Source organism: Canis lupus, chromosome 37 (genome assembly GCF_048164855.1).
Source record: "Canis lupus baileyi chromosome 37, mCanLup2.hap1, whole genome shotgun sequence".
Lineage (NCBI taxonomy): Eukaryota > Metazoa > Chordata > Mammalia > Carnivora > Canidae > Canis > Canis lupus.
Window position 1 is genome coordinate 13,412,965 of NC_132874.1, and position 26,665 is coordinate 13,439,629.

Below are 26,665 nucleotides of genomic sequence, written 5' to 3' on the forward strand. Positions count from 1 at the left end.
CAGGGTTGTGAGTTCAAACCCCACGTTGGGCCCCATGCTGGGTATGGAGCCTACTTAAGAAAACATTTGGTCTTTCACTTGGACGGCCAAAAGAATTTTCTTTGAAGAGCAGGTATTGAATATATCTTGGTATTATTTTTCATGTATGGCCTTAAATGATAATTTCAAGTCTTCTTTTATTTCAGAAAATTTTCTCATATGATAATTTTCAGTATTTATCCTGTACCATTACATAGCTTTTTTGGAGGGGGGGGCATTCCAAATATGAATGTATGCTGGATCTTCGTTGCCTAACTTCTTTATCATTTGCTCACAAAACCTTTTCTTTCCTTCTTTGTTTACTTAGGAAATTTTCTCTGTTCCATTTTTTTTTTCCTATGGGGACTATTTACTCTTATGTTCTATTTAGTTTCTCTTCATTTCTTGTATGTATTTTTTTTTTTTTTTTAAGATTTTTAAAAAAAATTTTATGTATGCATGAGAGACAGGGGTGGGGGCAGAGACACAGGCAGAGGAAGAAGCAGGCTCCATGCAGGGAGCCCATTGTGGGACTCAATTCCGAGACTCCAGGATCACGCCCCCGGGCCCAAGGCAGGTGCTAAACCGCTGAGCCACCCAGGGATCCCCTATATTTTTTTCTTATATAAGTCTTACAGGATGCAAGTAAAAACACTATTATCTTATTTATTTGTATTATAAATTGGAGACTTCCTATTAAAAAGTGTTAAAGATCCAGTGTCAACTTTTAAGTTCTAACACTTGTGAAGCAAAAGGTTATTGCTAAAAAATCAAACAATAAAATACACCACAATCTTTATAGTTTTGTATGTACACCTCACTTGGTATGATGGATATAAACTTGTAAAGTTTATAAAATTGAAATAAGCAATTTTTTTATTTAATATTTTAACTTTATTTATTTATAAATTATTTTCCTTACTCTATGGTTAACACTATAACAGGCTACTTTAAAGTCAGGAAAACCAAGTTATGTTGGTTTGTTGTTGTAATTAACTGCAGAATGAGATTCCTTGACAAAGAGTTATTAGAGGACCTCTCAAACTCTAGTGTTCTACTTTCATGGATCTTTGAGTTTTATTGTCTTAATTATTATTTAAAAGGCAGGATAAGTGAATAGGTACTTGAAGGCTGTCTTCATAAGCATAGGCACTCCCTGTTTTAAGGTACTGTTTATTTTGGAGGCACCTGGGTGGCTCAGTGATTATCTGCCCTTGGCTCAGGTCAGGATCCTGGGGTCCTGGGATCAAGTTCCATGTCGGGTTCCCTGCAGGGAGCCTACTTCTCCCTCTGCCTATGTCTCTGCCTCTCTCTCTGTGTCTCTCATGAATAAATAAAATCTTTAGGGGAAAAAAGGGTATCGTTTATTTTTATAACCCTTTTAGAAATAATGGGAGAAATGTTGACGTATGTTATGGTGGACTTTCCATAGGCAAGTAGTAGAGCCTGTTTTGTTTTCCATGATCCTTCTGCTTTAGGAGGGATTGAGGAAGAAGGGTAGTCCAGTATATATATAGAGAGTGAGGTGGCTGCTTTGCTGTGAGAATTGGAATTGGAACAAAATTTTGCATCATAGAGAGGAAATCAAAATGTTCTAGGTTTGAATAGTAGCATTGTGGTTAATTATTTCCATTTTCTTTTGCTTGTAAATTTGCTTATAAATTTCTGACCTTAATTCTGTTAGCTCAGATATCATCCAGTGATTAGTAATTTGTTTTTTTTTTAATAAATTTTTATTTATTTATGATAGTCACACAGAGAGAGAGAGAGGCAGAGACACAAGCAGAGGGAGAAGCAGGCTCCATGTACCGGGAGCCTGACGTGGGATTCGATCCTGGGTCTTCAGGATCGTGCCCTGGGCCAAAGGCAGGCGCCAAACCGCTGCGCCACCCAGGGATCCCAGTAATTTGTAATATTTTAGATATTCATATTCTTAGATTATTTTTGTATAGTAATCGTGGCTGTTTTAAGAATGCACATGTTGGATATGGTATGGTAAAGTGGTTAACAGCTGTAGGAGGAAATAAGAACAAGGCTTGGGAAGGAAGTTTATTATACTAACAGTTCCTAGAGAGGGAGGTCCCATATGCCACGAAGGGTCCCAGGGGAAGTACCAGGTTTTGGTCAGATGGCAGGAGACAGGAGTAAGGGAGGGGCTTGGGTCAGGGCTCCCAAGGGATAGGCAAAGTAGGGCAGGACTAAACAGTTTAGAAGGGGCCAGTGGGAAGGATCTGCGTGGGCTTTGGGCTATTGTGGTGGCTTCTGATTTTCTGGTCCCTGACTCTGGGATGATTTAGGTCAAGGGAAATACTGGCATGATAGTGTGTGTGGAAGTGAGATAAGGAGCTTTGCCGGGGGCTCCTTGGCCTGGAAACTTTTTAAGGTGTTCAGGGCATCATATAAAATATAAACAATAAAAAGCATGATTAGTTTAGCAATCAAGTGAAGTTTCATGTGTTTCTTCCCATATAATTTTTGATGTGTTCATAATCTTTCTGAACCTTAGCTCTCTAGACAATTGCTTTCTTTTTGTATGCTTTTTTATTTTTTAAAGATTTTATTTATTCATGAGAGACAGAGAGAGAGAGAGAGAGAGAGAGAGAGGGGCAGAGACACAGGCAGAGGGAGAAGCAGGCTCCATGCACCGGGAGCCTGACGTGGGATTCGATCCTGGGTCTCCAGGACCGCGCCCTGGGCCAAAGGCAGGCGCTAAACCGCTGTGCCACCCAGGGATCCCCTTTTTAGAAGTTCTTAACTGGTTTGATTAGTGATTGCTTTTTAACCCTGAAATATGCATTTTCCTAAAAACCTGATTAAATATTTTCACAGGAACATTTGCAGCTTTGATGAAATGTTTTTTAGTTTAATTTTATAGCACTATTATATGAATCATTAATTGGATATATATCTGAAGCTTTTAATGGTTGAAAGTAGTTACGTTTTTTTCTTTCACATAAAGAAGTGAATGTATGGTCATATTTTTTTACACAAGTTTAAGATTGGTAGCTCGTGAGTTATAGATAACTGTCATAAGTTTCTATATATAGAAATAGATATACATACACCAATGTATCTTGAAGCAGTAACTCTTTTGGTGCTTTTAATTTGAGCGTCTTATTTTATCACAGTCATTATGCTATCTGACAGAAATAAGACATTTCACTTCAAAAGGTATTAAGTAATTTTCATGTCTTGTAAGATGAAAAGATCCCTCTTGTACCTAGAGTAACAAGAAGAAACTACTCAGAATTTGAAATTTTAACATCAAGCATCAAACAAGGGATTTTATTGGTTACTGTTTTACCCACTAGATGAATTCTTACTGAACACCTAATGTTTAGTATAATTTGAAATTTTCATTATTTCTGAAATTCATGAACACTTTTGTTAAGTTACATTGATCAAATTGCTTCTGAGATTCAAATAAGGCACTGGTTAAATGAATTATTATAATTAAATTAAGATTAAATTTTATGATTAAATTAAAGGTAATTTTAATCCTATATGACACAAATACCTAGTTCACCAGGCTTTTGGAGCTTCCAAAAGTTGAATTACTTCACTCAAAAGGGCCGCATTAGCTCTTTTGGAAAACTTTGTCAGTTACCTTTCTGCAAATGTACGTACGCACTGTTCCCTGACATGCTTTCCTCCTCTATTATTGTCTAATATCTTTACATTTTTTTATAGCAGCATTTATAATAACCACGTAGATTTGTTTTGTTTGAGGTATTGGGGATTCTAGCAGAGCCTGGCCAGAGTTTGCTGGCTTCTCTGTTACAGGGCTATCTCTTCCTCTACCCATTGTATTTGCGGTGCACTGGGCCTGGGTGGGGACTTCTTGAGATGGGGACATGAGTGCTACAGAATTTAAATATATGCGTATAAAGTCATTTAATGCTTTCCTTTATTGTTACACATATAGGCTGGCCCTGGATTTTAAATAACATAAACAGCCCTGCTGTTCTTGTATCTAGCTTTGCGTATGTCACTGATTATTTTAGTATACATTAAGTGAAAAATGGTTTGCCATTGTGAGGAGGATTTCCTTGATTACTAATAAGGTCAAATATTTTTCATATTTCTCCCCCCCCCAAGTGCCTATTTCAAATATTACTCATTTTCTTTTTATTTTTTTAAGATTTATTTATTTATTTATTTATTTATTTATTTATTTATTTATTTATTTTAGACAGAGAGAGAGAGAGAGAGAGAGAGACAGGCAGAGGGAGAAGCAGGCTCCATGTAGGGAGCCTGACGTGGGACTCGATCCCAGGACTCCAGAATCGCGCCCTGGGCCAAAGGCAGGCGCCAAACCACTGAGCCACCCAGGGATCCCATATTACTCATTTTCTATTAAGAGTATTCCCTTCGGCAGTCCGGGTGGCTCAGTGGTTTAGCGCCACCTTCGGCCCAGGGTGTGATCCTGGAGACCCGGAATCGAGTCCCATGTCGGGCTCCCTTCATGGAGCCTGCTTCTGCCTCTGCCTGTGCCTCTGCCTCTCTCTCTCTCTCTCTCTGTGTCTCTCATGAATAAATAGATAAAATCTTTTAAAAAATTTATTGAAAAGAGTATTCCCTTAAAAAAAAATTTTTTAAAGATTTTATTTAATTGAGAGAGCGAGCAAGAGCACAAGCACCGAGAGAGGCAGAGGGAGAAGCAGACTCCCTACTGATAGGGAGCCTAATGTGGGGCTCGATTCCAGGACCCTGGGATCATGACCTGAGCTGAAGGCACTTAGCCAGCTGAGCCACCTGGGTGCCCCTAAATTTTTTTCTTTTTAAGTAGGCTCTGCACCCAACATGGGATTTGAACTCAAGATCCTGAGATTAAGAGTTGCATGCTCTACTTGCTAAGCCAGCCAGATGCCCCTGAAATTTATCTTTAATTAATGTACAGTAAAATTCACTTTTTTTTGGTTTGTGCAGTCCTGTATGAGTTTTGACAAAAGCACAGAGTCGTGTAGCCACTACCATAATCAAATACAAAACAATTCCATCATTCTCCCATACTTCTCTAAGAGAGAATGACCATTAACCTTCTCCACACCCATAGAGATGGCATATGAATGGAATTGTATCATATGTGATTTTTGAGACTTTAATACATTTGATATTAATCCACATCAATGCTTGTACCAATAGCTTGTTGCTTTTTATTACTGAGTAGTATTCCATTGTAAGGCCTTACTGCAGTTAATTCAGTTTAAGAACTTTGTGTTGTTGATATGTCAGTTATGAATTAGTAGAGCTGCTATGAGTTTTTGCAAACAGGTTTTTGTGTGAACATCTTTTCCACAATATTTTTAAGCATACTGTATATTAAGGATAATTCATTATTATGTATGCTGGAATATTTCTTTAACCTGTTGGCCCTTTATATTTATTTATGGTGTTTTTGCCCCCTAAATAGTGGACTTTCATTTTTAGGACAATTTTAGATTTACAGAAAAATTAAGCAGATAGTACAGAGAATTCCCATATATCCCTCCTTCCTCCAGTTTCTCATTAATATCTTGCATTAGTGTACATTTGCTATAATTGATAAACCAGTATTGGTATTATTAACTAATATCTTCAGATTACATTAGAGTTCACTTTTCGTATTGTAACTTCTGTGGGGTTTGGCAAATGCATAGTATCCTGTACCCACCATTACAGTGTCATACAGAATAGTTTTGCTGCCGTAAAAATCCCCTCCTAGTAACATCCGTTCATCCCTCCATCTCCACACTCCTGGCAACCCCGATCTTTTTTTACTGTCCCTATAATTTTACCTTTCTCAGAAGGTTATACTTGGAATCGTACAGTGTGTAGCCTTTTCATACTGACCTCTTTGCACTTCACAATATGCATTTAAGAGTCTTCCTGGTCTTTTCATGGCTTGATGGATTTTTCTTTGTGTCGCTGAATAGCAGTACTCCATTGTGCAGGTGTATCAGAGGTTTTATCCATTCACTTATCAAGGGATATCTTGGTTACTTCCAGTTTTTGACAAAAACAAAACTGTCATATACATTCATGGGCAAGTTTTGCCTGGATGTTGGTTTTCAGCTTATTTAGGTAAATACCTAGGAGTGTGATTGCTGGAGCAGAAGGTGGTCTGTCTTGGTGAATGGTTTTGTGAGTGTGACAAGAAGTGTATTCTACTGTTACTGGAACAGAATAGAAGGATTCTGTAAATGTCAGTGAAATCTAGTTGATTGAGAGTGCTGTTGACTTTTACTACATCCTAACTTCTTTTCTGCTTGCTGTGTCTTCCAGTTACCAATGCAAATTTGTTGATGTCTCCAGTTATAATAGTGGGTTTAACTACTTTTTCCTTGCAGTTCCATTAGTTTTTGCCTCACATTTTTTGACACTTTGTTATAAGGTGCATAAATATTAAGGATCATTATGTCTTCTTCGAGAATTGGTTCTTTATCATTATGAAATGCTTTTCTTTAACTGTGGTAATTTTCCTTGTTAAATCTGCTTTGAAATTAATACAGCTAGCCCTGCTTTCTCTTGATTAGTATTAAGTAGCATAGTGTACCTTTCTCTATCCCTTTACTTTTAATCTATCTGTGTCTTTATATTTAAAGCACATTTCTTCTAGGTGACATATATTTGGGCCTTGTTTTCTTATCCAATCTGTCAGTTTCTTTTAATTGGTAAATTAGACCTTTCACATTGAAAGTGGCTATTGTTGTAACTGGGTTAATGTCAGTGTTATTTGTAATTGTTTGCTATTAATCAGGTTTGGGTTTTTTTGCTTTATTTTTTTTTTAAATCTGTTTTCTCCCTTCTCTGGTTTTATTTTTTTTTAATGATTTTTTTTAAATTTTTATTTATTTATGATAGTCACACAGAGAGAGAGAGAGAGAGAGAGGCAGAGACACAGGCAGAGGGAGAAGCAGGCTCCATGCACCAGGAGCCCGACGTGAGATTCGATCCCGGGTCTCCAGGATCACACCCTGGGCCAAAGGCAGGCGCTAAACCGCTGCGCCACCCAGGGATCCCCCTTCTCTGGTTTTAATTGAACATTTTTTATGATTGCATTTTCTTTTCTGTCTTAATATATCAATTATATGTCTTTTAAAAATTTTATTGGTAGTTGCCCTAGGGTTTGCAGTAGACATTTTCAATGAATACAAGTCGGTTTTCAAATAAAACTTTACCAGGATGCCTGGCTGGCTCAGTGGTTAAGCTCTGCTTTCAGATCAGGGCCTGATCCTGGGGTTCAGGGATCGAGTCCAACATCGGGCTCACTGAGGGGAGCCTGCTTCTCTCTCTGCCTGTGTCTCTGCCTCTCTCTCTGTGTCTCTCATGAATAAATAAATAAAATCTTTTAAAATAAAAATAAAGATTTACCATTTTATAGGTAGTGCAGGTGCTTTACAACAGACTACGATCAATTCCTCCCTCCCTTCTCAGGTAATATTGCTCTCATTTTCACTTACCTATAATTACCCAATTCATCGTTACTGTTTTTAACAATTAAGGTCAATTCAGAATAAGAAGAATAAAATCTTATTTTATCTTCATTTATTCCTCATCTTTTTCTTTATGTAGATCTGAGTTTCTCACCTATGCTTTTTCCTTCTCTCTGAAGAACTTTTAAAATTGCTTGCAAGGCAAGTCTGTTGGGCAGTTCTTTCCATTTTTGTTTGCCTGATAAAGTCTATTTGTCTTTAACTTTTAAAGGATAATTTTGCTGGATACTCGTTTCTAGATTAGTTTTTTTTTCTTTCAACACTCAGAGATTTCACTCCAGTGTCGTCTTGCTTGCATGATTTGTGGGAGGAAGTCTGATGTAATTCTTAACCCTCTCCTTAAAGGTGAGTTTTTGTTTCATTTTGTCCTTTAGTTTATTTCAAGATTTTCTTTTTGATTTTCTGAAACTTGAATATAACTCTAGGTGTTGATGTTTTGGAATTTATTCTATTTAGTATTCTTATTCTCTAAGCTTTCTGAAGTTTTGGTTTCATGCCTATTACTAATTTTGGAAAAATCCCCAGCCATTATTGCTTAAAATACCCAAGTTTCTTTCTTATTCTTTTGGTATCCCCATTATGTGTATGGTATACTTTTTATAGTTGTCCTGCAGTTCTTGTATGTTCTGTTCTGGTTTTTTTCTGTTTTTCTCTTGGCATGTTAGTGTGGAAGGTTTTTATTAACATATCTTCAGTGGATTGCTACTCCACTTCCTCACTTAGTTGAATGATGAAGTCGTCAAAAGCATTCTTTGTAGTAGTGTTTTTAACTTCTAACATTTAAAAAATTATTTTTCATAGCATATTAACAACAGTTACCTTAAATTACTAGTTTTATAACTCCAAAATCTCTGCCTTATCTGAGTTTGGTTGTGATGCTTGCTTTATTTCTTCAGAATGTATTTTTCTTTTTAGTGTTCAGTGTAATTTTTTGTTGAAATTTTTATGTGATTTTTTTGGGTAATAGGAATTTAGGTAAATAGATGGTTAGTATGAAGTTTTGTAACCTGGCTCTGAGTCAAGTTGTGTTTAATGTTTGCTTGGTGTATGTATTGTTCGACGGTGTCAGAGGCTTCATTTTTCTCTGGTTTCCTTGTTTTTGTTTCCACTGTTATTTGGGGTTTTCCTAGAAACTCCTTGAATAGAGTCTGTGTCTTGAACCTCTCTGAATTATAACCTGCTGTTATTATACTATTATACTAGAGCTTTGCTGATGTAGTGATAAGGTACCAGGGAAAGGAATTGTTTTATAATTTTATGATTAAATCTCAGTTGTTAATAGTGGACTTTCCTGTGAACTTCAGAAAAATTTTAGTCTCTACCCTCCTCCCCCTTTGTCATGAAGGCTACCTGGAACTAGAGTTGTCTCACTGCCCTTTTTCTTCTTTTTTTTAAAATTCAAATAAGATTCTGACAAAGTAGTTTACCTTGAAGGCAGGTCTATGTTAAAGAAGACACATTGAGGGACACCTGGGTGGCTCAGCAGTTGAGCCTCTCTGCCTTCAGCCCAGGGAGTGATCCCAGGGTCTCAGGATCAAGCCCCACATCGGGCTCCCTGCATGGAGCCTTCTTCTCCCTCTGCCCAAGTCTCTGCCTCTCTCTCTGCGTCTCTCATGAATACATAAATAAAATCTTAAAAAAAAAAAAAAAAGATATTGTGGGGTACCTGGGTGGCTCAGTCAGTTAAGCATCCAGCTCTTGATTCCAGCTCAGGTCATGATCTCAGGGTCATGAGATTGAGCCCTGCTTTGGGCTGGGCATGGAGCCTGCTTGGAATTCTGTCTCCCCTTCAGCTCTTCCCTCTCCCTGCACCGCCCCCCGCCCCCCAAAAGGGATGACATGTTGCTCTGGGCATATCTCAGAATGGTTACTTTTCCTCCTCCCATGCCCAAAACTGGAAGAGATCTTCTTCCTCCTGGATGATAATCTGGCAGAGCTACTAAAGGGAAACTCTTGAATATGTGGACGCTTCTCTTAAAACTGGACCTTCAAGAGTTTTAAAGCTTCCAGCTAGTTTATGCTCTGCCTTCAGGAATTCACTGTTATTTTTATAAAGTATTCTTACCAGTTAACTCTCTTCAGAAGCTCCTGTTCGTGATAAGTTCTGATCCTCTGTACTCACACAGAGAGTTGTAGATTTTTAAAAATTTGTTCAACTTTTTTTTCTTATTGTGGGGAAGGGAGTGACAAATTACAAGTTCTTTACATTTTGTAGCAGAAAACAAAAGACCTCTTGTTAATATCTTAGAGTTTTATTGAGATGTAATTCAGAATAATAAAAATTTACCCTTAAAAACATACAGTTAGGTAGTTTTTAGTATGTTCACAGACTTGTGCAATCCTTATCATTTATCTGAGAATTGATATATCACCTGGAAAAGAAATCTTATACCCATAAGCAGTCACTCCTCCCAAACCTAGGCAACCATTTACCTGTTTTGTATGGATTTGCCTACACTGGGCATTTTATTTAAGTAGAATCATACAACATGTGACCTTGTTTGCAGCTTATTTATCTTTTATCATCCCAAAGATCCATCCATTTATTTTAGAAAGAGGGGAGGTGGAGCAGAGGGAAAGGGTGAGAAGCACACTCCCTGCTGAGCACAGCCCCACAACCCTGAGATCAGAGATGATGACCTGAGGCAAAATCAAGAGTTGGATGCTCAACTGAGCCACCTAGGCACCCTCCAGCTTATTTATCTTAATGTTTTCAGTGTCATTCCTGCTGTACCATATATTAGTATTCCATTCCTTTTTCTTTCTAAATAATATTCCATTGTAAAGATATATAACATTTTGTTTGTCCATTCATCAGTAGGTAGAAACACATTTTGGGCTATTACAGATGAAGCTGTTATGAACATTTGTGTAACATTTTTGTGTGGATATGTTTTAATTTCTCCTGGATAGATGTCAGGAGTTAAATTGCTGGGTCATAAAGAAACTATGATTACCATTTCAAGGAACTGCCAGACAGTTTTCCAGAGTGACTGCACTGTTTTTCATTGTCACCAACTGTGAAAATTCTAAATGCTTATTCTTGCCAATGCATGTATTCTTGAATTCTAGTCCTCCTAGGGTGTGTGCAGTGAGTTCTCAGTAGTTTTGATTTGCATTTCCCTAATGACTGATGATATTGAGCATCTTTTCATGTCCTTATTGGCTATTTGTGTATTTTCTTTGGAGAAAAGTCTATTCAGGTCCTTTAGTTGGATTTTCTTTTTATTGCTCAGTTATAAGAGTTGTTTATATATTCTGGATAGAAATCCAGCTATATGATTTGCATATATTTTCTCCTGTTTCAAATTCCTTGACAATATTCTTCTAACCACAAGTTTTGTATTTTTATGAAGTCTAGTTTATCTTTTTGTTGTTCCTTGTAACTTTGGTATACTAAGAAACTATAGCCTAACCTAAGGTTATGAAGATTTATTCTGGTGTTTTTGTCTAAGAGTTTATACTTTAGCTCTCCCTCTTAGTTTCCTAACACATTTTCAGTTAATTTAGATATATGATGTTGAGGTATTGCTTTTCTTTCATTCTTTTGCATAGAAACACCTAGTCCTAGCATTAGTTGTTGAAGAGAACATTCTTTCTTCCATTATGTTGTCTTGTTTCCCTTGTCCAAATCAATTGCCTGTAAACATAAGGGTTAGTTTTTAAATTCTTAATTTGTTGCATTAATATATATATGTATCTATTCTAAAGCCAGTAATAATATACTCTTAATTATTATAACTCTGGTGACTTTTAACATTGTGAAGTGTGAGTCCACAGGTTTTTTTTTTTCCAAGATTGTTTTGGCTCTCCTGGGCCCCTTTGCATTTCCATGTGAATTTTAGGATCGATTTGTTAATTTCTGCAGGAAAGCAAGTTAGAATTTTGATTGGGATTGTCTTGTATCTCTAGATTAATTAGGACAGCTCTGCCATTTTAACAGTATTCTTCCTGTCCATGAACATGGTTATCTTTCCATTTATTTAGGTGTTCTTTGATTTCTTTCAGCAACGTTTTATAGTTTTTAGCATTTACATCTTACACTTTTTTATTAAATTGACTTCTAGATACTTTATTCTTTTTGATTCTGTTGTAAATGGGATTTTCTTCAATTCATTTTCAAAATGTTAATTGAGAGTAGAAATAAAACTTATTTTTTAAAAAGATTTTATTTATTTTGAGAGAGAGCATGAGCTGGGGGAGGGACAGAGAGTGGGAGATAGAAAATTCCAAGCAGAGTCCTTGCTGAGCATGGAGCCTGATGTGAGGCTCAGTCTCACGACCCTGAGACCATGACCTGAGCCAAAATCAAGATTCAGATGCCCAACCAATTGAGCCACCCAGGTGTCCCAGAACTGATTTTTGCATATTGAACTTGGTATATTACAATCTTGCTAAACTTGTATATTAGTTTTTTGATAAGGATTCCTTAGGATTTTTTTATGTACAAAATTGTGTTGTCTGTGAATAGAAAATGTTTACTCTTATCTTTATAATACGAATGTCTTTTCTTTTTCTCGCCTTATTGCCCAAGCTAGAAACTCCAGTCCAGTGCTGAATAGAAATGGTAAAGAGGATATCCTTTTCTTGTTTAAGGGGAAAATATTTAGTTTTCTACCACTAAATATGTTAGTTATGGGGTTGTTTGTTTATTTATTTTTTAAAAGATTTTATTTATTTATTCATGAGAGACAGAGAGAGAGAGAGGCAGAGACACAGGCAGAGGGAGAAGCAGGCTCCATACAGGGAGCCTAATGTGGGACTCAATCCTGGAACTACAGGATCATGCCCTGGGCCGAAGGCAGGGGCTAAACCACTGAGCCACCCAGGGATCTCCATTTATGGGGTTTTTTAATAGTTGCTTTTTACCAGGTTAGGAGGTTCCCATTTATTGCTAATTTGTTGAGTTTTGTTATAAAGAAGGGATTATAGATTTTGTCTTAATTTTTTCCTGTGTCAATGATCATGTTGCCTTTTTCCCTTATTTTCTCAGTACGGTGTATTACATTGATTATGTTTGTAAACCTGTATTTCTGTGATAAATTCCCCTTGGTCATGATGTATAATCCTTTTTGTGTGTTGCCAGATTTGGTTTGCTAGTTGAATATTTGAGCATACCTATTCATAAAGGATAGTTTTTAATGTTTTCTTGTGTTGTCTCTGTCTGATTTGGACAACAGGGTAACACTGGCCCTGTAGGGTTAGTTAGAAAGTATTCCTCATTTGTGGGGAGTAGTCTGAGGATTGGTAATAATTTTTCTTTTTTTGGTAGGACTCACCAGTGAAACCATCAGAGCATAGTTTTTCTTTCTGGGAAGTTTTAAGATTACTATTCAGTTTTGGTGGTTTATGACTTTTAGGAATTTGTCCATTTTAAGTAGGTTATATAATATGTTGCTATGTAGTTTTTTCTTTTAGTATTTTCTTATAGTTCTTTTTATTAAAGTCTTTTTTTAGGGCAGCCTGGGTAGCTTAGTGGTTTAGCTCCGCCTTCAGCCCAGGGTGTGATCCTAGAGACTCGGGATCGAGTCCCCTATCAGGCTCCCTGCATGGAGCCTGCTTCTCCTTCTACTTGTGTGTGTGTGTGTGTGTGTGTGTGTGTGTCTCTGTGTCTCTCATGAATAAATAAATCTTTAAAAATTTTAAAAAGTCTTTTTTTTTTTTTTTTACTTTGGTAGAAATTACCATTCTTCTCTTCCTGATTTGATTAACTTGAGTCTTTTCTCTTAGTAGAACCAACTCTGGATTAATTGATTCTGTTAATTTTCTGGCCCCCAATTTAATTTATTTCTGCTCCAATATTTATTATTTGCTTCCCATTGCCTGCTTTGGGTTTATTAGGGTTTTTTTTTTTTTAATTTTTCTAGTTTCTCAAAATAGAAAGTCAGATTATTAGATATTTCTTAAAAAAAAAAAAAAAAGATTGTATTTTTAAGTAATCCCTACACCCAACATGAGGCTTGACTTCCACAACCCCAAGATCAAGAGTCACACACTCTGCTAACTGAGCCAGCCAGGTGCCCTGAGATATTTCTTTTGTAAATCACAGCTATAAATTTCCTTCTAAGTATTATTTAGATTCATCCCATACATTTTGGTGTGTTTTGTTTTCATTCTCCTTCATTTCTAAGTATTTTCTAATTTCCCTTGTGGTTTCTTTCTTTCTTTTTTTTAAAGTGTGTTGTTTAGTTTCCACATATTTATATACATTGGAATTTTTCTTGTGTTTGGAATTTCTCATTTAATTCTCTTGTGATTGGAGAATATTATTGTTTATGATTTCAATTTTAAATTTGTTGAGGCTTGTTTTACGGCCTAGTAGATTCTGGAAATTCTTCTGTGTGCTCTTGAAAAGCATGTCTCCTCCATGATTGGCAGAGTTCTACAGATGTCTCTTAGTTCTGGTTGGTTTATGGTTGTGTTCATGTATGTGTTTCCTTGTTGATCTTCTAATTGTTCATCATGACTGATAACAAGACTTAAGTCTGCCATTTGATACTTTCCTGTGTTCTACCTTTTTGTTTCTCTGCTCTTCCTTTGTTGCTTTCTTTTGTGTGAATTAAATGTTTGCAGTGTACCTTTTAATTTCATTGTGACTTTTCTGTAGTTCTTTTTTTTTTTTTCTTTAAGATTTATTTATTTGAGCGAGAGTGAGCAAACAGGGAGAGGGCAGAGGGAAAGAGAGAATCCTGAGGAGACTCCCTGCTGAGTGTAGAGCCATATGCAGGGCTCTGTATCCCAGGATCCTGAGATCATGACCTGAGCTGAAGAGTTGGACTCTTAACCGACTGAGCCACCCAGGTGCTCCTTGAGTTATTTTCTTATGGTTGCTCTAGAGGATTACTTAGAGAATATCTTAATAAGAAGATATAAATACTAACTTAATTTCAATAGTAGTTAAATTTTGCTCCATAGTATATCTATTTTCTCCCTTCTCCTTTTTTGCTATTATTGTCATAAAATTATATCTGTATATAATTCAAACCCAAAATGTTATAATTACTGCTTTATGTTTTTTAGGTGGGAAAAGAGAAACAAATCATTTATACTGTCTTTTATGTTTATGTAGTTAACTTTATTGATGTCCTTTTTATAGATTTGAGTTACTATCTAGTTTCCTTTCTTTTCTGCTTTATTATTATTATGCAGTTTTGTTAGTGACAAATTTTCAGTTTTTGTTTATTTGGGAGTGTTGTAGTTTTTCCATTTTTGAAGTATAGTTTTGCTCCGTATACAATTCTTGCTTTACAGGCCTTTCTTTCAGCACTGCAGTACACATCCCACTGCCTTCTGGCTTCCGTGGTTTCTGATGAGAAGTCTGTTGTATATCTAATTGAGCAAAATAGCATTAATTATATAAAGCAATAATGGTGATATTCTTGTGGGATGTGTTACATACAAAGAAGTAAAACATGACAACAGTACACAAATGTGGGAAGAGGTAAACAGGCTTTAAAAATTTTTGTGTTCTATTGTCATCATGTGATGAATATACTAATCCAATCAAGACTATGTTAAAGATTCAATTTTTAACACTTACATGGTGTTCATTAATACAATATCAAAATGTAGGGACGCCTGGGTGGCTCAGTGGTTAAGCATCTATCTGCCTTTGGCTCAGGGTGTGATCCTGGAGTCCCAGGATCGAGTTCCACATTGGGCTCTTTGCATGGAGCCTGATTTTCTTCCTTCTTCCTATGTCTCTGCCTCTCCCTGTGTCTCTCATGAGTAAATAAAATCTTTTAAAAAACTACCAAAATGTAAAAAAAACAAAAACAAAAAAACAAAAAAAATGTATAGCAAAAAGCTAACAAAAAGGTTAAATATAGAAAAATTTTAACGACATGGGAAAGGATGAATGGAGAGAACAGATGGAAAACAAGCTAGTAGACTTAGACCTGTAGTAGGAATTAAAACTATTCTTCTAAAAATAAAAATAAAAAAAAAGAAAACTATTCTTCTTAGTCTCTCTTGTTAGGTATTTGATATAACCAAAATTTTAAAAATGCTAAAAAATGTAAAATTTGAAAATATCTGTAGTGTTATATGGATCTGAAAAGTTTTTATGTTCATTTTCTTTCCTAAATACACAGCACCACAATGATAAATTTTTTGTTCGTGTACTTAAAAAAATCTTGCCACTCCCTCTCTGCTGTTGAATTTGAGCTCGTTTTTACATGTCATGCAACACCTCAGACATCTATCAGCCATAGTTCACTACCTGTTACAGGCCACACCCATCCACATCTGCCATTACAGATTTGCCCCCGTGGAATAACTTTCCTTCCACTACTTCACAATAACCCACAAACTACAGTCCTGTGTACCTATTTCCCCAAGTAAACTTCAGGTCTTTTTCAGTGTGAAGTGCTATGTTTATTGTAGTGTTTATGTATTTTAAACAACTCAGCATGTGTAAAATCGTTTTTATTGAATTTTGTTGTTTTTTAAATTGGGTTTTTTTCTTTTTCTAAATGTCTTACTGACGGAATTTTGGAATGCTGTGCTCTTGGTCCATTTTTTCCCCATAAGCCCTGCAGTTTTTACTGCATGATTTTGTAAAGTGCAATCAATTTAAGGAACTTAAATGTGATAATACAACATGAGTCCCCCCCACCCCCCAGCTTCTGTGCTAATAGATATTTCATTTCACTGTCTTCTGGGTTTCATATATTCTTGTGAGAAATGCACAAGTGAGTATTCAGCTCCGTGTTCCTATGACAGTAAAATGTCCTGTCCACCCCCCTGCCCCACCCCAGCTGCCTTCAGTATTTCGCTTTTAGTTTTCAGCAGTTTAACTGATTTCTGCCTAGGTGTGTGCTTTTCTTTACATTTAACCTGATGAGGTTTGCCGTGCTTTTTGAATATATAAATGTTTTTGTTTTCCCACATCTGGGAGATTATACCCAAATTTTTTAAACCCATTTTCCTTTTCTTCTTCTTCTTCTTCTTCTTCCTTCTTCCTTCTTCCTTCTTCCTTCTTCTTCCTCCTCTTTCTTTCTTCTTCTTTCCTTGTGGGACTCTGGTTTACGTGTATGTTAGACCTTTGGATACTGCCTCAAGGGACTTCCTCCCCCCCCCCAATATTTTTTCTCTCTGTTCTTCATATTGCTCTCTCTTGATTTTTACTTACTCGTTTTGCCATTTCCAATGTGCCGTTAAGTACATAAGGTAAATGCTGATTTCAGATGTTTTTCAGCTCCAGAATTTTTGTTTTTTTTTATTGTTTCTCTTTGTTTAAATTGCTATCATTTCATTCAGTACAAGCAAATTTCCCTGTACATTCTTGAGCATTTTTAAAAACAGCTGCTTCAAAATTCTTTGTATTTCAATTTCACTTTATCATCTCAGAGTCATTTTCTCTTTTATTTCTTTTCTCTTGAATATGCATCATGTTTTCCTGTCTCTTTATATGTAAAGTACCATTAATTGTATTCTAGTATGTGGATTATAGATTTTAAAAGCAATGGTATTTTTATTTTTAAAGGTTTTATTTATTTGACTGAGAGGGTGAGCGCACAAACGGGGTGCAGCAGGCAGAGGGGGTGGGAGAAGCAGGGACCCTGACATGGGGCTCCATCCCAGGACCCTGGGATCATGGCCTGAGGCGAAGGCATGAGCCACCTGAGCCACCCAGGTGCCCTGCAATAGTATTTTTAAAGAATCTAATTGTTATTAGTTGCATATTTCATAATTTTTTGTGCTGATTGTTTCTTTGACTCATGTATTCAGTTTTTTTTTTTTCCACTTGTCTTGCTACTAAAGCATATCCTCAAATAGTTCTTTCATGCGGTTCTGTGGGTAGTAAACTTAGCTTTTTACTATCTTGAACAACCTTATTTTGCCCTCATTTTCAATGCTACTGTAGGCATTCGGTTCTAGCTTGGGAGTTCTTTACCTTAGTACTTTGTGCCATTGTTTATCATCATCAGTCTAATGGTTTTTTGGGGAGAGCAGATAATCTGCCTGTTCTCTTCTGGGAGCTTTTTTTTTTAAGATTTTATTTATTTATTCATGAGAGACACCGAGAGAGAGGCAGAGACACACACAGGCAGAGAGAGAAGCAGGCTCCACGCAGGGAGCCTGACGCGGGACCTGATCCCGAGTCTCCAGGATTACACCCTGGGCTGAAGGTACCGCTGAGCCCTCTGGTGCCCCATCTTCTGGAAACTCTCAGGAGTATGTGTTACTGGTATTCTACAATGTGCCGACGTGAGACATGTTTATTTTTATCTTTTTCAGTGTGGTATGCATTTTCAATTCAATTTCTTTTTTAGTTGTGGAAAAATAGCTAAATATCTCAGTAAATATTGATATCTGGCTTTAACTTTCATGCTCACGATTCCTTTTGTCTTTTACATATCCTGAATGTACTTTTGAAAATGCTTTGTCTTCCTGCCCACTCGTTCATGTCATCGAGAATGAATTCTTGTTGCAGTTGTAGATTTCCTTGGCCTTCTATGTATTTGGTATATTTTAGAATTTTGCTTTTGTGGTCTCATTTTGATTGGGAAATTTAAAGTTTTTCTTCATTTTGTTCATCTTTTTCTGTACTTATTTTCCCTTGATTACAGTTTGTGCTTTCTAGCACCTGGACCCTTAAACTAAAAGCAGGTATCCGTTAGAATTTTCAGCTTGGTTCTTCAGGGTGGATTAGCAGCTTTGTGGATGCAGCCACTGATCATTCCACGGCGTTGTTTGGTATTCATCAAGAGACCTCTCTTTCTCTTAACCAAGGCAGCAGGTGGTATTAGCATTTCCTTATCTTCAGGAGTGGAAGCCTGTCTTAAAGCCAGTCTTTGGCTTTAAGCAGGGAGCATTTTTAATTCTTGTGTCCTCAGAAGGGGAAACTGGTAGCCATTCACAAGTGCTCATAGACTCAGCTTTGTAGGTCCCTTGCTGTATCCCTGCTCACAGCTTTGCATTTCTTCTCCTCAAAGACTGGAGTCTTCTACCTTCTTAATAAGCCTTTTTTTTTTTTTCTTTCCCGATACTTAAATTGTATTGTTTGGAACAGAGGGACTTAACTAAAAAAACACACTTAATGAGTCTTTTTTGACTAGATTTCTAAATGTTGTTTCTTGATGTTTTGTCACTCTTGTCTCACTTGACACCTGCTCTTGTTAGTAATATTGCTTTTGTGAGTTCAGCTCATTCAGAGTTTTAATATTTAGTAGGACAAACATGAATTTACTTTTGTTTTTAAAAATGTTTTTCTTGATTAAAATTCTGCATTTTTACATAGGAACTTTAAAATCATTTTCTAGTTTTGAAAATTCATTGGGAATCCTAAGTCTTACTATGTGTATACAGTAATTTTGGAAATATTTTTTTGTGCTGTCATGTTATCCAGATACATAACATATCTATTTACAGGTTTTTAAAAATATTTTATTTATTTGAGATAAAGTGAGCGAGTGAGAGAGAGTGAGCACACGTGGGAGGAGAAGCAGAGGGAGAGGGAGAAGCAGACTCCTTACTGAGCAGGGAGCCCCAGGCCAGACTCGATCCCAGGACCCTGAGATCATGACCTGGATGGAAGACAGATGCTTAACCAACTGAGCCACTCGGGTGCCCCTACAGATGTTTATATATTGTTTTTATGCCTTGCTTGAGATTCCTGTTCTGTGATTTTTATAGTTTTGTGATTGGTATGTTTATACTATTTTTTTCCTCTAGTACTACTAGAAGAGAAATTTAAATGTTTTTTTATATCCAGTCACTTTTCCAGAAGACTTAATTACACTTGACCTCTGAACACAGGTTTGATCTGCATAGGCACACTTATATGCAGGTTTTTTCCCAGTAAATACAGTACAATGCTATAAATGTATTTTCCTTATGATTTTCTAAACATTTTTTTCTTCCATATTAAGAATACAGTATATAAAACACATAATATACAAAATATATGTCGGGCACCTGGGTGGCTCAGTCAGTTGAGTCTGCCTTCGGCTTAGGTCATGATCTCAGAGTCCTGGGATCGAGTCTGGTGTCCCGCTCCCTGTTCAGTGGGGAGTCTCCTTCTCCCTCTGCCCCTCCCCTTATGTGCGTGCTCGGGCGCACGCGCGTGCCCTCTCTCTTTCTCAAATAAATAAATGTGCTCTCTCTCTCTCTCAAATAAATAAATGTCTAAAAAGAATGTATCATTTTACTGTTCATGTTACCCATAAGCTTCAATAGTAGACTATTAGTAGCAAGTTTTGTGGGAATCCAGTTACACATGGATATTGGACCTCATGGAAGCCAGCACCCAGCACCCTGCATTGTTTAAGAGTCCACTGTAATTCTAAAAGCTGTTAGTAAATTCTGTAGTGTTCTATATATATAATCATGGCAACTACAAATAAATATTATTGTATATCTTTTAATATTATACTGGTTATTTGTTTTCATTATATTATTGTCTGAAACCTTCAAAATAATGTTTAACAGTTGTAGACAATTGCTTGTCCTGATTTTAATGGAAATGGTTTCAGTGTTTACTGTTGAATATCTTGTTGTATTAGATTTGAAAGAAAGTGTATCATATTTTAGTTTCCTTTTGCTCTTATTTTGCTTGAGTTTTTATTTAGAATGGTAGCTGAAATTTGTCAAGTGCCATTTAAAATCTTGATGCAATCATAGTCAATTAGCTTTTTCGCAAACTGGATTCATCTTTTATTTAGTTGGTATTTGGGGAGGTTTTTTGCATCAGTACTTACAAGTGTACTGCTTTATACTCTTCCTGCTTTTCAACTATCTTTATCAGCTTTTATTAATATTTTATAAGCTTTTAAAAATGAATCACATACCTTAATAATTACTTTTTCCTCTTCCTCTTACATTTCTTTTTTTGGGGGGATAATTTTGTTCTTTTAGTTTGATAAATTAAAAATTAAGAGTCCCATATTTAATTTGATTTTGTCATTTTGCCAAACTCCGAGAAAACCAGTATATGGATACCATACAGTACATATTTTCAAGTGTAATGTTATTAAATATTTTAAATGTCTTTATATGAATTTGACATTTTTTCGAATCTGTATCCAGGTCCCAATTTTTGTGGTCTAGATTTTTTACTATGTCTTTTTAGAAATACAAGTTTCAAAAAAAAAAAAAACCCAAATAAACAAAAAAGAATTATAAGTCTCCCAATGACTGTTTATCTTTTTTTCCACAAATCCCCCTATACTTTTTACTGGAAGTCTTAATCCTAAATATTTATGTGTAGATAAGTTGAAAGATTTTTATAGTTGTTACTAGAGTGCATAATAATTATTACTAGTACTTTGTATTTATGAATGAGTACTGTAGGAATTTACAGTGAATCTGGGTTTTATTGTTGCTTCATATTGCTCTTCCTGCTATTTAATGAATTGTAATAAATTTTTTGTAGCTGTCCTAAGTGTTTCAACTTGGGCTGGGTTCTGATATATTTCAGAGTATTTGGTAATTTTTACACATGTGGTTATAATAACCTGTTTTTCTTCCTTCCCTTTTTTTAACAGTTACATGGGAATTGGTCTTTCTGCTCAAGGTGTGAACATGAATAGACTACCAGGTACTTAAAATTGAATTATAGCACTGTCTTACGGCTACCTCCTTCTGGCTAAAAATTTGAAGTAATAAATTGAAATAGTTAAATACATTGATGTTCTATCTTTAATCACCTATGTTATGAGTTCTAAGTGGAAGCCAAGTGGTTTTAAAAGATTGAAATTTTATGCTATTTAGCAAAACTTCTATCTACCATGCATTTACCATGCATTTTTTTTGTTTTGTGTTTTTGCTTGTTTTGTTTTGTTATTTTAGCTTCCATTACATAGTCATATCAACTACTTGAAATCTTTTAATGTGATTGATTCTCTTAGCTACCCAGCACATGTCTGGCTTTTAACCTATGTTCCTTTGTTTAATGTTCTGGGAATGTAGGCTAATAGTAAAAGTAAACTAAGGAAGGTGTCAGTTGGGATACCAGAACTGTTTTCCAAAACTGTTAATCAGAAGAAAGTGATTCTTGTATTATATTTTCTGGTATTCTGTTTTCTAATGTTAAAAATTAATTCTAGGGGAGACTTTTTGAAAATAGAAAAATCTCCCATTTTATTTTATTTTATTTTTTTAATAAAATCTCCCATTTTATATTAAACTCTATGTGTTTCAATCAAAGCAAAATTCCTTTGGTCTGTTAGCAAAGGAAATATGCATGGAAAATGTGTCTTGCTATTTTTTTTAATCATAGTCTTGTTTAATACATGTTTTAGTCTTCTGTGTGGTAAATTTATTTTCCTTAGTGTTACTTAGTGTTATAAACAGTATTTTAATGTAGAAATCATGTGGTATAATTGTTGGGAATTTAAATGTATATTTGAGGATTTTATCTTTGTGCTGTCATCTATTGTACTATTCTTGTTTATCTTGTCATAATGTTTAGTGAGTAGCACTAGTACAGGGGAACCTTACTTTTCATTGTAAATATACTGGAACTTTCTCTTTAGGCTGGGATAAACATTCATATGGTTATCATGGGGATGATGGACATTCGTTTTGTTCTTCTGGAACGGGACAACCTTATGGACCAACGTTTACGACTGGTGATGTTATTGGCTGTTGTGTTAACCTTATCAACAATACCTGCTTCTACACCAAGAATGGACATAGTTTAGGTACTAAGAAAATGTGTTGCATGTAAAATAATCCAGTATTGTGATTATTGTACTTACAGCATGGTAGTCACATTTACTATATAGTCCTCTATTATAAATACATGCCTCTGGATATGATTTCTTTGTTCTTTCTAGGTGGAAGTTGAGGAAATAGTGAAAATTTATATTCTGGGAAGACTATGTTGTATCACATGTATGGGAATAACTATGAAAATAATCCCCATGTTCACATATCTATTCTAGGAATAGAAATGCTAAATGTTTTCTGCTTTGAGTAAAACACTAAACACTTGATAGTGTGACTGAATTCTCTAGGTAACAGGTGCCAAGAGAAAAAGGCTGTCAGTTTTTAGTGTATTCTGTTTGGGGTAATAATGAAGGAAAGGCTTGATACTGGAACCAAATGAAAGGCATTTGACCTACTAAAAGGGCAGGCATGATAACGATGATGACTACAAGTTCTGCAGAAAGGAGAGTTTGTTTTTTTAATATTTTATTTATTTGGGAGAGCGAGAATGAGAACACAAACAGGGAAGGGGCAGAGGCAGAGGGAGAGGGAGCAGCAGGGTCCCCACTGAGCAGAAAGCTTGACCTGGGAGTTGATCCCAGGAACCTGGTATCATGACCTGAGCCAAAGTCAGATGCTCAACCAACTGACCCACCCACGCACCCCAAGGAGCAGAATTAAAACAAAAAACTAATAGCAAAATTTCTAAGGGTAAAAGACAGATGGGAGTTAAATAAATAAATAAACAAACAAATATTAATGAAAACATGAAGAAGCCTATCCATTATAAGACTAATATAAAATTAGGCTTTTTAGTTGTGTATGCACCCATAGCACTTCAAATTGAGAACTGTGTGTGGTGGTTATATTTTCTTAATTTTTTGTTGTTGTTTTTATACAGAAAGTATAAAGGATAGTAAGACTGATATTTTAAAAATAAAATGGTTTCACGTTTTTTGAAAAGTCCTTGATTCAAAGCAAATTATTTCTGATGAGGTAAATCTAAAGGAAGCAAAAATCACTCAGAAGGCAGAAATTTCCATGTGCTGAAAAATAGTATTTAAAAATTAGACCATAAACAGTATCCTTAGGTATACAGTAGATATTCTTTAATATAATACAAAAACTGTTGTGTCTTTCATTTCATAATAGAAAATTCTAAATTTCTGGCTACATTGGTAATAACCATTCCTTTTTACTGTCTCACCGTATTCCTGATATAAAATTAATATTTTCACTTTTATATTTGGGTTAAATCTTTCCCTTCTCATTACTAATATTGATTCTGAAGTCCTGTGTTATCTGACTTAAAGGTTGTCCCAAGTCCATGGGTAGACTGGTGGTTACTGGTAAAAGAATGTTTTTTCAGGACACCAGGCAAGATACGTATACTTGTGATTTGATTGCTGTGGCCAGCTAGTTTCCAGAGGATGCAGCCTCTTTAGTTTATTTGTTGTTACTCTTCTGGCTCTGATGTATCAGAGCGGTTAACTGGGATGGTTTTAATTGCCTTAGCTGCTTAAGATATTTGTATTTAAATTAAACTGCAGAAATCTGCTTTTAGGTATGACTTTTGATTCAGAAATGCAAAAGAAGGCATAATTTTAAAACCAAAATTATTCTTTTTACAGTTTTTAAAACTTTATTCCAGAGAAGAAATTTTATTTTGGAAGATGGAAAGGTCATGATGATGTGATTTTGTTTCTCACTAGATTTTCACAAACATTTATATTGAAATTTTCTCTTCAATAAGAAAACTATTTTTGAAAGTGAGATACTTTTTAAGAAAAAGGTACATTCTAAGTTTAAATTTGAAACCTTTATCAGTATTCATTTATAAATTTAATAAATGCTTATTAAGCCCAAAGAGAGTCATTAATATGGGTTCTTTAGTTGCTTGGGTTTGTCTCCTTGCTTAGGCTGTGTGACCTTTTGCGAGTTAATATTTCTGTGCCTCAATTTGTAAAATAAGGTCGCTATAATACCTACCTTTTTTTGGTTGTTAAAGTAGACTGATGCATGCAAAGTTCTTAGGTGATTTCCTGGCACACAGTGAGTACTCATTAAATGTTTATTATCGTTGTGTGCCAGAGTCTGGGCTAGATGCTGGGGATGCAGTGGCAAAGAGCTACTCTTCTAGAACAGAGTTCAACAGGCCAAGGCCCATGTGCCAGATTGGTCTCCTATCTATGTTTTAAGTCAAGTTTCATTGGAACAAAGCCACACCCATTCATTTGTGCGATGCAGCCACTTTCCTATTCCAGTGGCAGAACTTAGTAGTTATGACAGAGACCATATGGTTTGGAGAGGAGAAAAGATTTACTCTCTGGGTCTTTACAGAAGTATGCTTAACCTCTGGTCCAAATTCTAACATCTAGAAGATAAAATATTATTTACATCCTGTTTTTTATATTTCCTGAGGTGGATCATTTCCACCCAAAAGCTGATACATCTTTAGTTTCTGTTTCATAAAGGTTTCCAAAATATATATTTACTGATCATAGAGGAATGGAAAGGGTTTTTTGTTTTGTTTTGTTTGTAAAGAGTTTGTTTATTTGAGAGAGAAAGGGAAAGAAAGCCCAGAAGGGAGGAGGGAGGAGGGTCTAAGGGAGAAGCAGACTACCAGCTGAGCTGGGAGCCCAATGTGTGGGGCTCAGACCTGGGACCCTGGGATCACTACCGGAGCTGAAAGCAGATACTCAGCCGACTGAGCTCCCCAGGTGCTCTGGAAAGGTTTTTGAGAAAACAGTTAAAGAAGAAACAGTATCTAGGTTAATTTAATTGGAAATTTTTTTTTTACTTTGTTTTATTGAATATCATCAATTGAAGGTTACTTTTTAAAAAGCCTCTTGACAAATCAGAAAACTAGAAATATAAATTAATTGCCTTCTGTGTAAAACTTAATTATACTAACTTACTAAAGTGGTATCTTTTTGTGGTCTGAATCTGTACAGTTTGTGGTAGCTATATTTGGCAGTGTTCAAAAAATGTTAGCTAATCTATGAAACTGACTTGGGTTTTTCATTAGAGTTTTTGGTAAGGACTGAGGATTTTATTACCTATTAACAAAAAGGAATTTTTGCTAAACCTACAGAAGTAGACCCTCTTTGCTATAATAGATATCTTTGAGGACAATAATTTTTTATTGAAAATTGTTAAGATACGGTTGGTAATATTTTATTAACGTAATCTCTCTTGTTTTCTGTATCCTTTTAGTTTTCTGAAGATTTTAGAGTAAATTTTCATATTTGGCCGGAAGTCACTTTGCTTTCTATTTATTAATAAAGCTAAAAGTTACCAATGTTTTATGGGGGATATGGGGAGACCTCCAGCTTTGCTTTCCTCCTGACAAGCCAACATGAACTTACTAGTTTTTAAAAGTCCTAAAAACAGAACTTAACTACAAACCACTATTTTTACACATTTATTAAAAGCCATATAGTAGAGATGCATAGTTTGTCTTTTAATTAATTATTACTTTAATAAATAGAGTCAGATAGTTGTGTTTTCTGATGGGTCAGCACAATTACAAAGCCATGAAATCTCCAGTGGGAAGAGACCTTAAAGATGATTTAACAGAAACACCCCTAATTTTTAGATGATGATCAACACTGGAGAGGTACTGGTGCTGGTGTGTTGGTTTTGTTTTGTTTTAACGTGTGTTTAGGTGGGAAGAACTGAAATTAACTAACAAACCAACTCGGTCTCCTGTTTTTCTAGAGCTCAGTCCTCTTAAACCTGTGAATGAGGTCCTACAGAAATAATTGGTTTATTTATTATTTTATTTTCACCCAAGTAATATACTTAAATATTTGAAGAGAGATTATTAAATCATCACTTTGGGATGCCAGAGACTTACTCCTATGACTTCATGTTAATTCAGGTCTATCTGGAACATGACTGTGTTGAAATTACTGTCAGAGGACATTCGTGAGAAATTCTCACCCTATAAATCTTGATCCTTTGAATGAGGAATTGAGTTTTTTCACAGAATAGTCCAAAGTTATTTAAGAATGTACTTCCATGAGAAAAAAAATTTTTTTAAAGAAACAACAGTACTGTATTTCGCATCATTCACTTTTTTTTTTTTTCTTTGTAACAACAACAAAAATCTCTTCTTTCCCTTCCCCTCAAAATTACAAAGCTAAATCTAGGTGAGAAAGATTAAGTGAAAAGACTGGGTGTAAAGCAGCTTGGGTATTGGTAAAAAATTAGATACTATTTTGCAACCAGTTTTCTTATATGGCTCCTGACATAGCTTAGAAGATACATCTGAAACCATTTTTAAAGTCCTGGAGGCAGTTGCAGTACTCCAGAAATAAAATTGGTGTGTGACTAATGAGGATGTTGATTTTGAAAGGAGATAGCATTCGTTCAGACCTCTGTTGCTCTTTCTGAGAAAAATGCTAGTCTCATTATTTTATATTTAGGTTTTAAATTTTTTCCTTCCTTTGTTTTCAGTTATAAATTCAGCTTGTCATTATCATCTGCCTTTGAAAACCCATTTCTAATGCCAC

At 35.5% G+C, this 26,665-nt stretch overlaps 1 protein-coding gene across 1 annotated transcript in view; it reads left to right on the forward strand.

The window, feature by feature from the left end:
• The window catches only part of RANBP9 (RAN binding protein 9), a 93,174-nt gene that overhangs the window by 32,650 nt on the left and 33,859 nt on the right, over positions 1 to 26,665 (forward strand). The window contains exons 3-4 of the mRNA XM_072813607.1: positions 20,984 to 21,036; positions 21,974 to 22,141. Of these exons, the coding sequence (XP_072669708.1) occupies positions 20,984 to 21,036; positions 21,974 to 22,141 (221 nt within the window). The remainder of the gene's footprint in view (positions 1 to 20,983; positions 21,037 to 21,973; positions 22,142 to 26,665) is intronic.